Source organism: Brachycentrus maculatus, unplaced genomic scaffold, assembly GCF_059751285.1.
Source record: "Brachycentrus maculatus isolate JH-2025_06_01 unplaced genomic scaffold, ASM5975128v1 h1tg000144l, whole genome shotgun sequence".
In the NCBI taxonomy this organism is placed as follows: domain Eukaryota; kingdom Metazoa; phylum Arthropoda; class Insecta; order Trichoptera; family Brachycentridae; genus Brachycentrus; species Brachycentrus maculatus.
This window is the reverse complement of record NW_028280897.1, coordinates 2,905,145-2,922,331: the sequence shown is the minus strand read 5'-3', so window position 1 is coordinate 2,922,331 and position 17,187 is coordinate 2,905,145. Positions and strand designations below refer to the sequence as shown.

The window sequence follows — 17,187 nt, the reverse complement described above, 5'->3', positions numbered from 1 at the left end:
ATCAAATTAAGAAAACTTTGTTGAGATGGTTTGGGCATGTGAATCGAATGAGTGAAGAAAGAATAGTAAAACAAATTTATGAGGCGAATGTGGTTGATAATAGAAGCAGGGAAAACTGATGAAAACATGGCATGATCAAGTATTACAAATACTTGGGCGTGTCAGGTCAGGAGTCGTAATAATCGGCTGGTATATAAAAGGAGATGTATAAATGTGAAAGAGGCTAAGATTGTTTGCAAAAACAGATTGGTGTGGCGTTATATTTTCTCTGCCCGCCCCTGCAGAGAAGCGTCATAATGGTTAATTAGTTTTTTGTATATATCCTTAAATTGATACCCTATTTAATATGTAAGTTCTCCACACCATCTATGGTTGTGTTGAGTAAGTTTTTTTTTATTTAGCAGAGACCTTCATGTCATAAATGTAAAAGATTCATCCCAAATTATTTTACATACTAGGAGATCTTTTGAAAACGCGAGAATCAATTTTTATTCATACTTATACTTTGACCAGTTATTTCACATTCAATATTTTGAGTACATCTAAATCATTGTTCACAAATTTGGGTTTTGTCTACATGGGAGTGTCAAAGTCTGTGTATTTACAGGTCTTAAGATCTGTCATGGGCTGGTTTTAAGACATTGTTTACGGGAAACTCGTAAAAACGTCTTTTACATGAGAACGGGAGAGGCTACTTTTGGTGGAGCGCGAGATATGCCTGCAAACATTGTACAGATGGGAATTGGGTGTTGTGGCTACTTGTGATTAGTATACGGAGCATCGGGTGGCAGACTGACTGAGTATAATTAGGGTCAGGGTTCATGGAAAACCGTCCGACAACAATGTGTTGAATTATCACTTTATAACAACTTTCATTGCTTACTTTAGAATGGTTAAGGCCTCCTTGACCAATGAGCCATCGGCTTGAAGGACTCCTTGCATACATTTTGATAGATCTCGCAAATTGAATACATAGTGGGATTTCATCGGAGTTGGGAGCAATTTCGTTATGACTTTCCCGTAAATATCTACAGCGGCATTCACTATGCTGTTACCCATACAGGAAACTTCAGGGACAAAGTCTTCTAAGTATCCATTTAAAATCGACTGAAACCGAATATCAAAAAATAAAAAAATAAAAAAAATAACATGTTAACACATTGTTGTTGACACACACACACACACACATATATATATATATATATATATATATATATATATAGAGTGGAAACATGGACACTGAGGAAAAAGGAAAGACATATGCTGGATGTGTTTGAAATGTGGTGCTGGAGAAGGATGCTGCGCATTCCTTGGACTGCAAGACGCACAAACGTCTCCATTCTCCGCGAACTGTCAGTGACAGAAAGACTCTCCACGACTTGCAGGAAAAGGATTCTGTCCTACTTTGGGCATATCGCCAGAAAGAACGAGAAGAGTCTTGAAAAACTGGTAGTAACAGGTACAGTTGAAGGCAAGCGGGCAAGAGGACGGTCTCCAACAAGATGGACAGACCAAATAAAGGAATTAACCGGATCCTCGCTAAACGCTGCCATCAAGTTGGCCCAGGACCGGGAAGAATGGAGAGGACTTGTGCACCAAGTGCCTGACATTCCAGAAGACCACGACGCTCAGCATTGAGCAAGAAGATGAAGAAGATATATATATATATATATATATATATATATATATATATATATATATATATATATATATATATATATATATATATATATATATATATATATATATATATATATATATATATATATATATATCCTTTTGACCAAAATCCGATATATCGGCTTTAGGTATTCTAGTGAGAAATGCCGGATCCTTCGGATCTGACGTCATGATGTATAAAAGTATCAGTTACATTTTGGACAGTATGTTAGGGATCAGCTCTTTCTTTCAGGGTTGTGAAAATTTTTAATGGGACGTTTATCAATAATGAAATGAGAAAATAATATTTAAAAAACTTTTCATTCTAAAGGTGTTCAATGGTCACTTTAACCACGCATTTGAAAAAAAGCAGATAATCACTTACAATTCTTAGAATGAGGCAGGAAAAATTAATGACAAGTACAAAATTTAATTTAAAAACATTTTATTTCCTTAATTATTATTAAGACAGAATTTGTTTTTGTAAAATAAATAAAGTAGGTACATAATTTGTATTAAATGTACAAAATGTAACGAACAATTATTCTGCCTAGACTTAGAATCCATGTTTGGTTCTGGTGCTCTGTCTTCAATATTGATAGAAAGTGATTTTTACCACCCATGATATGCCCGTGGAATTGCTCCAGTATCACACAGCTTCAACAAATATTTCCTCTTTTTCTTAGTTATACTTAGTTCTCCTTTGTATAAATAATTCAACGAAGAAAAAAATACTGAAAAATCCTTGCCCAAATACTGACATGATTTTAAAATCTTCGTTAAACATAATTTCTTAGCAAGACCACATCGTAAGCATTTAATTTGCAACCATGAAAAAATTGAATCGTCTTCATTTTGCTATCCAGTTATTCATCATTTTACTGGCAAGTCATTTGAGATCTAACATATCATTAAATCTCAACTCATGCACATTGTATTTCACTCTTTATAGATCACACTTTTCATTTTTATCTCACCTCTTTAAATATATTGATCCAATCATTAAGAGTACGCACAGTAATGTATTTTTTTGGTTGACTCTATAGGAATACTTCTACTTTGGAATGACTTCTATGTATAAATGCCCCGATTCCATAAAGTTATGCTGTATGCATTATTTAACAAGAGTTTGTGTTATGCGTAAAAATAATGACGCTGCGAATTGCTTCCGGTTTTGTCCAGAGCAAGTATCCGAATATAGAGAGATCTCTGTTACATTTTTATTCAGATTTTGTACCCAAACTTTCAACGCCGAGTCTACTTCACAATTGCCATGTTGTCCATTAACCGGATCCACGCGGCTCGCATAACCATATGTGTTTTTACTTTGCTCCAAGTTTCGAACCTCAGTTCAACTTGGAGGGATTTTTTCATGGTGTGGAACTTTGGATAAAATAATACATCAATCCTTGGCCTTATGACATCTGTTGAAATATCTGAGTAATAATTTGTAATATCACAAGGATAAATAAAAGAACAGATCCCTGATTTTTTTTGCGGTCGGTAATTAGTCCACGCCATAATCATGCCCTATATCTGTCTCACTCTCGACGCTACGCATCGCCAGTGGGTAAGAGTGACACACGATGCGCGCTTTGATTTATTTATGTTACGATCTTATTTGTTTATATTACGATATATTTCAAGAATAATGTGACACAAGTCTATTATAGAGTACCATAAAGGCACAATGAATCCCATTGAACGTTTTTGTTTAGGAAAATAAATTGTTTCTTAACTAAATACATGATAAAAGTAATCATTTTAAAAATGGCGAAATACCGCCGCGTACGGGCGTCTCTCAGGAACAAAGTTGACGCGGTTAAAAGGTTAAATTCTGTCCAAACGTGACAAAGAGCAGGGTTTGGAGGAGCAGCCTCATAAATGAGTTGTATGTGCGTACAGTATTGCTGGAATTCATGTGAACGCAAATGATAATATCAAACATTTATATTCATTGTATATATTTTAGAATGAAATTTTCCTGCCGTTGAAATTCAAGGCTTGTAAATACCAGATATATTTCTTCTTACATCCACTGCAGTCTACATATTTGGATTTGTTGGCTGCATTCATTCCCTTTTATGTTGCAAATGGTTGGGAAGCCATTTTATTCACTTTGACTAGATTACGTATCAACATTTCTGCTCATGATTTTTTCTATCGTTTTTTTGTTTGTGTCTTCACTGGTGAAACATCGCCAGTCACAGGACACAACACAAAACTTTAACTGTCTACGTTAATTTTTTTAACAATTTTTTCTTCTTTTTAATTGTTTTTAATTTAAAAAATGCGCTATTCTTGTTGTGTGAAGATGTCTTTTGTAGATGTTGTGAAGTCGATGGAGTGCTATTCAAAGTGCTGTTGACATCTGAAATTGCACAAATAAGTCAAAATTGTATCAAATGTAAAATCAACTAATTATATTTAATAAAAACATGTTTTTTTTAAATAATAACATAACCTCCAAATTTTGTGTCATTGATAAAAGTTAAATTATCTATAAAATATCAAATAATTCGTAAAAAAAATATATTAAACCTTACCTCTTTCTTGATTTTTACACATTTCCACCAATAATTTACCTCTACCCCTCATTTTACTCAGAATTTTGTCACTTTATTTAAAGAGAAAATTTCAAATGTCACATACAGACTTTTGACTAACTTCATGACATTGAAAATTGTTACCACAAGCAAAAACGTCCAACTATCACTTAGTCACTATTGTCAACATAACAAGCTAAAATTACTACGGTGGAACCTCTCATAACGAGTTTAACGTTCTCACTCGTTATGAGAAACATTTTTTCCATACAAATGTATGTAAAATACGATAATGCGTTCCAGGCCGAAAGAAAACTCATTTTTTTATTACTTTTTTTCAAATAAAATTACTTTTAAATTGTTAAGGAGTGTAAAAACTTGGGATATAATTTATATTTGAAAAAAAAAAGTTGGTAAAAATGTGAATTTATGACAAATAATTAATCTCTTTTAACTAGAAAACTGTTTTCAGACATTCGTTTTTCCAGACGCTTCAAAATTTGGCAAAAATGTGTCACAGCATTGTCATTGAATAAATTTGTAGTACAAATAGCCACCCCCTTATTAGGGTGATGCTTCTTAATGTACGATGCAACATTTTCCCATGCTTTCAAAGTTCTTCGGTGGTCAGCTTTTTGCTGTACTCTTTCACAAGCTCTTCAATATCTTTGTTATCCACCTCGAGTTCCATGATATTGGCTATCACGTTGATATTGGCTATCACGCAATCACGTTGACAGTCGACAGTTTCAAAATCACATTTGACAACACTCTCTGGCCAAAGTTTTTTCCAAGCAGAAGTGAGGGTCCTCTTGGTAAACCTCCTTGCTAAGCCGCAAAGGTCCCGGTTCACAAGTGAATGTCATGATAAAGGGACTTGTCCTTCCTCTGTTATTCGCTATGCGCAACATCACTCGCTATGCGCAACATCACTCGTTAAGGGAGCAACTTTTTCTGATTTTTTTTTGCTAGTTATGCGAATTACTCGTTATTATAGGTGCTCGTTATGAGAGGTTCCACTGTATGTCCAAAAGTCACTTGCTTGGCAAAAAAATAAACATCAATGCATAGTTTATATATTTTTAATGATATCAATTATAATATTGACTTGTTAATAATATGTGCATATAATTTATTTTTAACAAGTCAATATATTATACTTCCAAGTTTAAAATCACTTTTTTCAGGCATTTTTTCCAAATCAACATTAAGATATTAAAATGTCAGATAGTCATTAATAACGTTTTTTCAAAAAAAAATATATATAAAGAGATGAGCGATATTTTGATAACGGCGACTTAGATGGTCGCTGGTAATACCGACGACTCAATTCTCCGCGAAGCAGCGATAAGTTGTATCACATTTTTAAACTTATATTATCACATTTTGACATCTCAAATTTTAGTGGAAAGACCCAGATTTGTGAACAAGGATTTGGACACACCCAAAAATATCATTAGATTCAACATTTTTTACATTTATTATCCAATGCTAGATTTAATATTAACGGGTTCGGGAGTACAATAATTGATGTCCGACTTTCTCTGGGGAGTGAAATCTATGTATGATGAAGATAGAAATTTTGTAAAAATAAACTCATCATTTGTAACCGACGTATTACCCGATGTTTTTGCCGAAAGGGGCCCGTCGTCTATCCACAGCTAGGCTTAGCCGTTGTAAGGGGCAAACCGCTCTCCGCAGCCCAGTCCGGTCGGTCACAAGGAAGCCGAACAATATCCACTGACCCTGAAAAGGGCCTCCGACTTCGTATCGGTCTAATGGATACCAGACTTAGATACGGAGAGCAGGATCACAGGGAGATCGCACTGACTCGTGTGTTCAAACATACTCACTAGCCCTGAAAAGGGCTTTCCAACGGTCCGTTGTTGGTGCAGTGAGACGGCAAGTCAGGCAAAGTCTGGAGGCGAAGGAGCGTTACGGCGAGTAAATAAAAGATCTTTTTTACGGCGAGTAAATAAAAGAGGTTTTCACACACTTTATTCAGACAAATAAGGGCGCCTAACCGGCACGGTCTCATACCATGCCGGAGGCTTACATTTCTACCTAACGGTAAAGTACCGTTACCTGGTACTTTTCGTAGCGCGGACCCCTTCTGCGGGCGACTGCGCTCCCTGCTCTCGCAATCCCCTCCGGGCGAGCGGAGCTCAGTCGGTGCGCCCGCACTGTACGGACCACATCAATAGCAATACATAGAGCAATAATACATATAACACTAGTCTATATAACTCTACCCCTGGCGCGAGGGCTGTTCCTTCGTAGTGGCAAACAAATCCTTTATTAAAGGAACAGCCCTTCGCTTACAATTCAATACAACATATAGGACAGTAATATACAATATTGAGACAACAAGTAAGAGACAATTCACATCCGTAATGTCGATTCAATTCAAATCCTATCACGGAGGGCCAAATGTCCGCAAAATCTCTAGGTTTTATTTTATAACAAAATGACATAAATATCCACAGATGTCATTGCTATATAAGTTACATCATACTAACTGACAGACGGACTTTGAGGTTCATTAACGTCGATACTCCTTAGAGGAAAATTCGCACCGACATTTATTTATGTCCAAAAAAATGAAGGGTAGGTTGGATAAAATTAGAATGCTTTACCTTGAATATAAGCTTGAGTGTGTCATCATTAGGTGTAGTGATGAAGAGCATAGCGAAGTGCCTCACAAAACGAGGAGTTAGAGGGTTCCTTCCCCCGCCGGGAGGGGCACAAGCCGTAGTCAACACCACGTCACGAATATCCTTCCAAAACATCTTCTCTCTGTCATACAGTCCGCCAAAATCTAAGAATTGCCTGAAAATATTAACAAACACATTAAGGATGACCTTTGAAAAAAGTCAAATAAATTACTGTTAAAAATATCAAAATTTGTGGTGCATTTGATACTTAGTTTATGTATTTACTGTACAGGTGAGAAAGCATGATAGTTAGAACAGTAATACCCTTCTAATGCCAGAGGCTGTTTCGCGATTACGCTTTTGATAGCGCGGATAGTGACTGTGAGTAGATCTAGGTTGCCGGGCTGTATGTAATTTACACCGACTTAAATATCATAAAAAGGTATGAGAAAAAAAAGGGGTACCTCAATAGTTCGATAGTTGCTTGTGACCCGTACACATCAAGTTTTGGCATATTAACGTCATCTATGAATACTATTACTTTCTTTCCCCAAGGTGCCCCTAAAATTGTCTTTTTACGCCTTTCCAGGTGAGACTCTAATATTTCCTGGATACATAACAAAGTAGCCATTAAATAAGTAATATACACACAGTAAAAAAATATTTGAAAACATATATATGCAGTATTAAGTATAATATTAGTAAAAAATAAAGTAATCATCGTAGAATTGGTTTGGACCAAACCGTCCATGAGTTGTTACGTTAAGTTGGTTGCGTATTCAGAGTTCTAGCATTAGAGTTTTTGGGTGCTAAACGTTTCCTAAATCCTTAAGGTATGGGACTCAATATTTAGTTCCCAAAGGTTGTCACTCCCATGGCAGGACTCAAAATACATGTCCAACTCAAGTTTGGTTTAAACCAACTCTTCAATGACGAAATAGTAACTTGTGTTCTCATGCTGCTTGTTTGTGCTGAGAAGTTCATGGTGTAAGGTACAAAGACTCCGGTGGAACCCAAATTTTTCAAAACTGTTTTGGCAATCACCGACTTCCCAACGCCTGAAATACAAAATTACAAATTGTGTTATTTATTGGTTTGGCATTCACTTTGCGGTAAGACATGGTTAAATTGTAAATAAAACACTTGTGTTTTTTACCACTGGAGCATTATAGTTTTCAATAACTAGTTTCGCAACCTAAAGATGCTTCCATTTCATCTATAGTTATAAATATAAAATTATTATTAAAAATTAAAAATAATAGAATACCACACCAATCTGTCTTTGCAAACCATCTTCGCTTCTCTTCCACATTCACGCATCTAGTATACAAGACCGTATGACTAGATGCATGATACTCGTTTTTCTCTACTTCTATCACCAAACAAATTCACCGGATATTTTTTTTACAATACTTTCTTCACTCATCTGTTCCGCAATTCCAAACCTTGCATACTTTCCTTATATGTATGTATCACCTTTGGAACATCTACCATACATGGTTTTGCTGCACTGAGCGATGGCATTCCGACTGCATTCTGTTTACTTTTATCCTTGTTTTGCCAACGCCATGCTTCACTTTCATACTTCAGGGTTGGAACCAATTACATTTATATTTATATAGATATTGGCACCTGTATTTCCGGTAAACATGACAGGCTTGTTGAGTTTGATCAACTTCTGCATTATATAACCATATCTAACGGTATCCTTGGTTGGTACGAGTGTCTCAAAAAACGGTTCATTCGAATTGTACGTGTAGCTGGGAACTATCTTATTCCAATCGTCAAACCCTTTGGTCTTATGGTCAATGTAAACATCCCATAGGTCAACAGGTAACGGCCTATAACAAAATACATATATCGTGAGACTAGCAAAGTGCAAAAGAGATATTGTACCAGGTATGAAATGCGGATTTTTATCCAATAGAAAATTTTGTAAGGATGAGAAGAGGTGGTTTCCAAAATCATTGATTAAAAAAAGTAATAATCGGAATAGACCAAGTCTGGTAAGCTATATGGGGTAGCACTTCCCAGTCAAGTGCTTCTAAGGTGGCACCACCTGGTTTTACCGTATGCGATGGAGCATTGCCATGAACATCACTTTGTGTCGATTATTTTGATATTCCAGTCGTTTTGCAAAAACAGTTCAAATCGATTAGCTGGTAGCGTTTGGTATAATTGTTATTGAAGAACGGTTAGGTTAGGTGTAATGAGTGGACTTTGTAGGTTACAAGTTTCAGTAATTTAAATATAAATCACTCAACTTATTTTAGGAAACACGTACACAAGTTTGTATGCGTGTGTGTTTACAACCATTGCTGTTATTTAGTATCCATTCCCTACCACTCTCATTTTTACAAAGCAGTAATGTCCTCCACTCCTAGCTGGTTCGGTACCCTATCATATATTAACATCCACTCATAGATCCAAGAAACCGGAGTGAAAATAAATTTTGTAAAACTTACATGTCGATAAGAACTTCGGCAAATTGTTGCTTGACAAATTTTTCAAACGCAATGCGTGAATCGTCCAGTAAATTACCGCCTATTGCCCAAATGTAGCTGAATATGAAGCACTGAACAATGTAGTTGTGCATTTCATCCTTATCTTCAAAATTGTCTACAGGCTCCGACAAAAGTGACTGCAGTATGTTACAAAGCATGGCCACTTTGCTGATGTCCACCTTGGAATAGAAATAAAATAAATTAGAAAAGTACCACAAATTAATGATAAATATTTGTAATATTGCATGCATTCGCCCAGAGGTTGACAACCATTTAAGAGACTGGGTAAATTGATTTTAAAAATCTCATTTGCTAAGTGCGTAAAAGTTTTTTTAATTTTTTTTTTATAAATTTCAAAAAATAAATTACATACATGTGTGTGTGAATAAAAAATTATTTTATAAAAAAAACAAATAGGTATAGATTTTTTTATTAGTGGCTATCTTGGTTTTGAATTTTCATAGAAAGTTTTTCCATATTTGGTAAATAGTTCAACACAGAAATGGGGATTTGCTAGTGTAACTCTATTCTGCAGCACATTCTGGACACATTTCATTTGGGAAAATGATTGCCTAAGAGAATACGTGGAACCAAATGCTGATAATAGAGCAATATCAATCAATGATAATTTGAATAAATGCACCTTCTCTAATAACTTTTAAGAAACGTCCGAGACATTACTATTTATCATAAGAATCCTAACTATCCATCAAACCTCCTCCCTCAGTTTTTCCCTCTACCTCCTTCCTTAAACTCCCTTTTTCCTTTGCTATTCATTATTATCATCTTTTGTAGTTAATGTTTTTTTTAAATGTTAATTTATAATTTATGTTTTGTTTAAATATTCAAGTATTATCTACCCTTTGATTGCAAACGTCTATATATGGTATCAAACGTCTTGATCAATATCACTAATCTGTTTTTGGTTGGTTGGAAGATATTGCTTTTTAGCAATAAGCCTGCCATTGTACTTATTTATTTTCTGTACTCGAAGTTTAAATAAATAATTGTATAAAAAAAATCATCATCATATTTTCCTGCAAGGGTAATTGAATGTCATAGTGGGTAATTCAATTAGCACTGATTGGCGTGACAAGCTTTAAATCAAGTGTGACCAACACGAGGCCCTGTAGCAACAACATCAATCGTTAACGTATCAACATTGATGCACTTAGTTCTGACAAACAAAATCAGACATCTCACAAATTTAATTTTTTTTTTTTTTTTTGTATTGCCTAACTCTTATCTTATTAATATGTTTGATTCACATTTTTGTTATATCTTCTTAAAAAAACAAAATATTTCATGTTTGCTTTGAATAATAAAAGAAATTTTATTTTACGGCAAGGAAAGAAATCTGATTTAAAAAATCTGGCTTGGTTACTAAAAATGTTGGCCACCCATGCTTTAATCGAATCCATAAACTAAATTAAGTAACAATTTGAAGTAAGTACACAAATTATCATTCAATTTAGTTTTTTCATTTGATTGCACTTCTCCAGAGGGCACTGTTTGTTTATATTATTTCCAGTTATCAATTAACCTGTAGTATGCCTGAGAAGCAGCTCTTCCTGATAAAGTAAAACCCTTGATCGATGTAGTGGAAAAGGTCGTATATTTTTATCTTGTTTTCCGTACTGATGATTTTGGTTTCCGGCAGAGCTTCGAGCCAAGTTCTGACATACGGCTGCCATTCCATCTCACTCGGGTCAACATACACCATTCCACAACGGGACACCGTGGCGGGTGAAGCTTGGGCCAAATTTTCCACCTGGAATCATGGTTACAAATCAAAATAAAACAATAAAAATTTTGAATGAGCAAATGCTACTTTTTTTAGGAACAATCAACAGTTCGAAAACCATGCACAGGGAACATTTTTTGATGTGAAACTTTATCAGACACAGCAGAGAAAATGGTTATGTATCAGAAGAAAAAATGAAACACTTCCCTTCCTCTAAATTCAACCGCCAGTTGAAAAAGTGAGAGAATCATTTCTACTCTGTCTGTTGTATACGTCATAGACAGTCTACGCACATGCGCCGCGTGTACTGTGTTAAAACAGAGCATAAGGAACCAGTAGACGTTTGCAAATTGTACTGTACATCAGCTGAATACGTTTTAATATTTACAAGAGCAACGCATAAAATAAACTGTTTCTAGAACATAAAAAGTTTCACTCATGCATATTTTTTTCTATTTTGGGTATATTTCTCGAAAGGCTGAGGAGTTTTGAGAGCTTCAAAAACCATGTGAATAGTTATAATGTTGTTGACATACCTCGAAAACCATGTGAACGTAAGGGGTGAGTTTGATTCGTTCAGAATTGGCCAAACACAACATCTTGTTGTCGTCAAGCACCGTATTCATGTTTTCTATCCACACCGCATCTACAGGGCCATCGCAAATAATCCACTGGTGGTCTTCTTCAGTACACTACAACAAAAAGGTTTTCAATTCATTTACAAATTTGGACTTTAAGAGTTTAGCGGAGAAACGGCGTGATGGTGAGTTAGTCAGTTGTATATATTTTTTGTCCGCCTCCGTGGTGTAATGGTCAGCGTGTTTAGCTACCGTGCTGGAGGTCCCGGGTTCAATTCCCAGGGGGGGGTGAAAATAAATATTAGTGACTTAACACTGTAATATTTATTTAATATTACCCTGGACTGGTTCCTGAAGCGCAAGAGTGATCACCTTGCCTTCATGTGAATAATGATCAAGATTGCGTCAATTCGATGCAGTGCCCTATGCACCATTAGGTGTGGATAAGGGTTATAAGTAATAAGTAATAAATTGTTTTTTACCTGAACGCCCGTTCTCAAAGAAATGGCCAATAGTCCATCCTTCCATTCCAGCGTAAGTGGATTGACTTCCCCGTATAATTCTCCCATCGATATTGATTTAGGATTCATCACATATTTGCGAACAATTTGAAAATATTGATCTTCAATCCCCATATCGTGTAGTTCAGTCAATGTTTCTCCCAGGTTCTATGGAAAAAGTAAATATGACTCAGTTCATTTTAGATAACTATGGCTATGGAATGATCAACCTTTAAACGCCAATGTTGTGCGCAACAGAGGTAGCCCAAGCAATTTTTTGTTATAAAAATATATTTCTAGTTAGCCTATGTGGGTGCTAGAAATACTTGACAGGGCTTCATTGTCATATGCCAGTAATAATTACCGCAAGGGCTGGGGGCTTCACTGTGATATGCCAGTAATAATTACCGTAAGGATAGTGGTCTTCCCCCCTCCAGTTGGTCCAACCAGCATGACTCCCCACCTGACGATCATGGTCTCGTGCAACTGAATCACTTTTGTTATCTGGCACTGTTCAACTTGTAGCTTGTTATTGAGTAACATCCTCGCTAGAAGATATTTTCAATTCAATTAGTCCATCAGTTTGGCAATAATGTGGTCTAAGTGAGACTGTCATGGGCAGAATGGTGAATGTTAAATGTGTGTAAAGTGATCACATAAACCAGTGTAAGACTGATTGTAAGCCCTATAAATATCCAGACATTCATATTCTTCTTCATCTTTGTTGAGATCAATATAAATAATTCCAAAGTAGGCAAACCTAGATTTGTGAACAAAGATTTGGACTTGATTACTGAAAATATTGTAAATACTAGTGACTTTTCACGCTGTTACTTATTTTAATATTACTCTTAACTGGTAACTGGATTTATTACCTTGCCTCTAAGCAATGATCAAGATAACACTGCGTCATTGCGATATGGTGCTCTATGCACCATTGGGTGCAGATAAGAGTAAGAAGAAGAGGAGTCCATTTGCAGAATTAATAGGCAAAGTATAACGGTTCAGTATGCCATTGATCAGTGCCCTTGAAGTAGTATTTTACGAAAATGGCGCTATATGAATTATTCAAATTTATTATTATTTATAAATACTATCAATCAGCACATTTCACTATCATCAGACTGGCTAACGGTTGAAAGTGGTAATTAAACATCGGAATTACCAACCAAATGTTAACGGGAATGACAAGTTTTACCTATCACTTCCTCCATTATTGCATAGTTTTTAACCGGAAGATCCACACCAGGGAAAAGGTCCCCCAAGATTCCCGCAAACAATATCGCATCATCCGCCAGAAACTTTGGTAAATTGCTGTCCCTCAACGCGCACATCAGCGTCACCTCCTCGTGCTGATCAGGGCTAGCCCTCTTTAGGGCGCCCGCCATTACCTGGAATGCAAAAGATTACACAAATCGCTCACTCCTTTCAAGAACGTCATAAATCAAAAATTGTCAATTTTCAGTTGTGCATGTTTTCGGAATGCCCAGAAAATGTACTATATCCCAGCAAAAGAGGCATATTTGTAACTTAATATTTACCCGCTACAGGGCAGAAAGTGTTGTTTTTGCATTTTGAAGAAAAGGTTTTGTTCAATTATTTTTTTTAACATACTTACTAAATATTTTTCAAATGTAGAAAAAACCTTCAGGTTTTACCTAAAAAGATCTGTTGCACAGTAAAAAGTTCAGTAAGTGGCTTGATATTTATTTTTAAAACATTGTATTATATTTTTAAACTTTTTGAAAAACGTTCTCCTGAAAAATCAGGTTTTTTATATTTATGACGTTCTTGAAAGAAGTGAGCGAAATGGTATTGCGCAGTTCATATGCGTGTTTTAACATAACCGTTAAAGTGCTAGCAATCGATATATCAAGTCGACAATACATCGACAATGACACCAGTGCATTCTGGCGGTCAAGCTGGGGAGATCGTGTCGCATTGTGCGCGTTTCTAAAGTTCACATTCCTCAATAATATTTTCCATAATTTTTAGCGATAAACAGAAAACTTATTGTATTCAGATTTGTCCAATAGTGATGTAGAAAGTGATTGCTATACTCAAAATAGAGATAGTGAAGGTGAAATTAGAATGTTTTCAATCGGAGGATGCGCATCGATAGTGAAAACTCTGAGAAGGGGCCAATTTCTCACCATCTAGACACATTCCTGTGAATAAACATTTTCTTTTGACATCTCATCAAAGATGATGAAGAATATGGAAGTCTGGGCATTTACGGGGCTGACTTTATGTATATTCTTTATCATCTATGAGATGTCAACAAAAAAATAATACGAAAATAACTCCTTTAATGGAGATAATCCAGATTTTGTGAACAAGTATTTACACACACTCAAAATGTTGTGAACATTTTCTGTTTTTTTCTCAAATTGTATTAATTTAAAAATACATATACATATGTATATTTATTAAAAAATGCTGTTTTATTTGAGAAGTATGATATATTTTACACCGATACCAGATTTGTTTACTCTTTTTGATATTTCTGGAGAACATTTTGTAGAAAACAGTTAAAAATAATATCATACCAAAACACTTTTCACAGCTCTCATCCCAAAGTCATAATGATCCTGTTGAGATAACTGTTCACTGCAAAGTTTGTACATTTGCACCATCTTCTTGGCTAAATTCCTCGATGACTCGAAACCTTCAGAGTAGAGGATGACTTCAGCAATAAGACCTAAAAAAAGAGATTTTTTAAGCACAAAATTAACCGCTAGGCAGGACTTAGAGCTTTTGATAGGCCGACAAACTTGTGGTGACAAGGACACGTTATTCACTGCTCACTCTTTTCCGTGGACACATCAATCCGCAACAGATGCACCAATATTACCAATGCTATTAACAAAAACATTTACCATAATCAGGAACCATCATTGAAATGGGCCTGAAGAGGGCCTTCAAATTATCTGGCAACTCTGTCCTTCCGGCATATCCCGGATTCATCGTAATAAACACTGCGCATGTAGAAATTAATTTTATTTCGCGGCCTTCAAACATAAATCTAGAAAGAAAAAAAAATACAAATTGTTTATTCAGTTTGTTTAGTTTAAAAATTGACTAACTAACTATCATACCGCTTTCCCACAGAAGGGGCAAAGAGAATGCTGCACTGCACAGTCTTCGCCTCTTCCACATTCATGCATCTCCTCATACGTACCAGCCGATTATTCCCACTTATGACCTGACCACGCCCAAGCATTTCAAATACTTGGTCATGTTAAATTTTCCTCGGTCTTCCTCTGTTTTTATTACCAACCACATTCGCCTCATAAATTTGTGTTACTATCCTTTCTTCACTCACATTCGATTCACATGCCCAAACCATCTCAAACCTTTCTTAATTTCTTTTACCTCTCCTTCTTTTAACCTCTTAGCTGCTCAAGTGTCATCTTTTCCGTCCTGTGCAGGATTATTTTACATTACAATATTATTCACAAGAAAAAACATATTTTTGCCTATTTTTTGTAGTGAAACCTTCGAAAGTCGTTCGGATAACCATTATAGATGTTCACAATACACAATTCACTTTACTTATTGTTTTAATAATGTATTTACACAAGAATATTAAAATTAACGGACTCCCTGAAGAAAATTTGGCAGCCGTATAGAAGACGCGGCTGTGGTATAGTCTATTCGTTGCATATGCAGAGTTTTTTTTTTAATGCGTTACATTAAAAAATAAATGCAAGTTAATATGAAATTGAGAAAAATGTATTCAATAATCTTCTTCTTCTCCTTCTTATTCTTTTTTTAGGACTATGTCCTGTCGTTTTCCGGTCCGCTCCTGGGAGGTGGAAGACCAGCTATCTATACATCGTTTTGGTGGTCTTCCTGGGGGTCTGATCTGCTGCTGTCCGCTGCTATCCTCACCACTCGATCCTAACTCGCTCTTCCCACATGATTTCTCCAGAAATGTCTTCTTTCTCTTCCCCATCGCACAACATCTTTAACATTGCAGATTTTTCTTATTTCAGAGTTTCTAACTCTGCCGCGAAGTGTTAGGCCTGCCATGGGTCATACAGTCTTCATTTCAGATGTTCTACGAAGACTTTTTGTTCTCGCGGTGTCGACTCTTGTTTCTGTGCCTTATGTCAAGATCGGTCTTACGCAGGTCTTATAGATTCTCACCTTACTCTCTTTCAGCATGTATTTATTTCTCCATACAATTTTTTTAAGCATCCAGCTACAGCAGAGGCATTGTTTGCTTGCTCTCTTACTTCATTGTACAGGTTATTGCTGCTGGACACTTGGACACCCAAATACTTGAATTGCATAACTTACTCTATGATTTCATTATTGATTGCAAGTTTGCATAGTATTGGATGTCTCCAAGTGACCATGCTCTTTGTTTTGTTTATGGAGATTTTCATGTCAAATCTTTGAGATAAAAGGTGGAATCTATAAAGCAGCCTCTGGATATCGTCTTCGGAATTAAAATTAATGTTTACATTAAAAAACTAAATTAATGTTTATATTTAAAAAAATGGACATTATTAATATTTTGAAATTGTGTGAAAATCTTCAAATCAGGACAAAATGTATTTTGGTGGGACACAAAAATTATGTGACTTTCTTCCTTTTCTCGCATTTTGTTCATGGTCGCTTTCACTATTTTTGCTTTCAGAATCGTTATTTATTACAAAAAAAACATGATTTTTTAGTCACTGCCATTTACATTTTCATTAGTGTTCAAATGGAGTAACCTATATATAGGTTGCAATTTTTCAAACTAGAATTTTTTTTAAATAGGATATTTTTGGAAACGGACTGGCAATTTTTTTTATTAATTTGAAAGAAAAATCTGCAAAGAAGGAAATGCTGTATTGATCCTTACTGTAAAGTATTAAAAATGTATGTCTTATAAACTGTTTAAATTTCTAAAAAGACAAAGATTTTATGAAAGTATGCTGTAAACCTTTTTCCGACTTGTGTAAAATATGTGCATAAAGCAAAAAAATAATTATTGATCAATAATTAT

General features: G+C 35.4%; 1 protein-coding gene across 1 annotated transcript in view; it reads right to left on the bottom strand.

Annotated features, from left to right (window-relative positions):
- Positions 1-17,187, bottom strand: part of Dhc16F (Dynein heavy chain at 16F) — a 79,338-nt gene that overhangs the window by 33,460 nt on the left and 28,691 nt on the right. The window contains exons 24-36 of the mRNA XM_088260973.1: positions 15,065-15,210; positions 14,735-14,886; positions 13,384-13,576; positions 12,594-12,733; positions 12,168-12,353; positions 11,644-11,799; positions 10,907-11,134; positions 9,325-9,542; positions 8,492-8,700; positions 7,805-7,917; positions 7,324-7,466; positions 6,842-7,034; positions 884-1,107 (exon numbers count right to left, since the gene is read on the bottom strand). Of these exons, the coding sequence (XP_088117099.1) occupies positions 884-1,107; positions 6,842-7,034; positions 7,324-7,466; positions 7,805-7,917; positions 8,492-8,700; positions 9,325-9,542; positions 10,907-11,134; positions 11,644-11,799; positions 12,168-12,353; positions 12,594-12,733; positions 13,384-13,576; positions 14,735-14,886; positions 15,065-15,210 (2,301 nt within the window). The remainder of the gene's footprint in view (positions 1-883; positions 1,108-6,841; positions 7,035-7,323; positions 7,467-7,804; positions 7,918-8,491; positions 8,701-9,324; positions 9,543-10,906; positions 11,135-11,643; positions 11,800-12,167; positions 12,354-12,593; positions 12,734-13,383; positions 13,577-14,734; positions 14,887-15,064; positions 15,211-17,187) is intronic.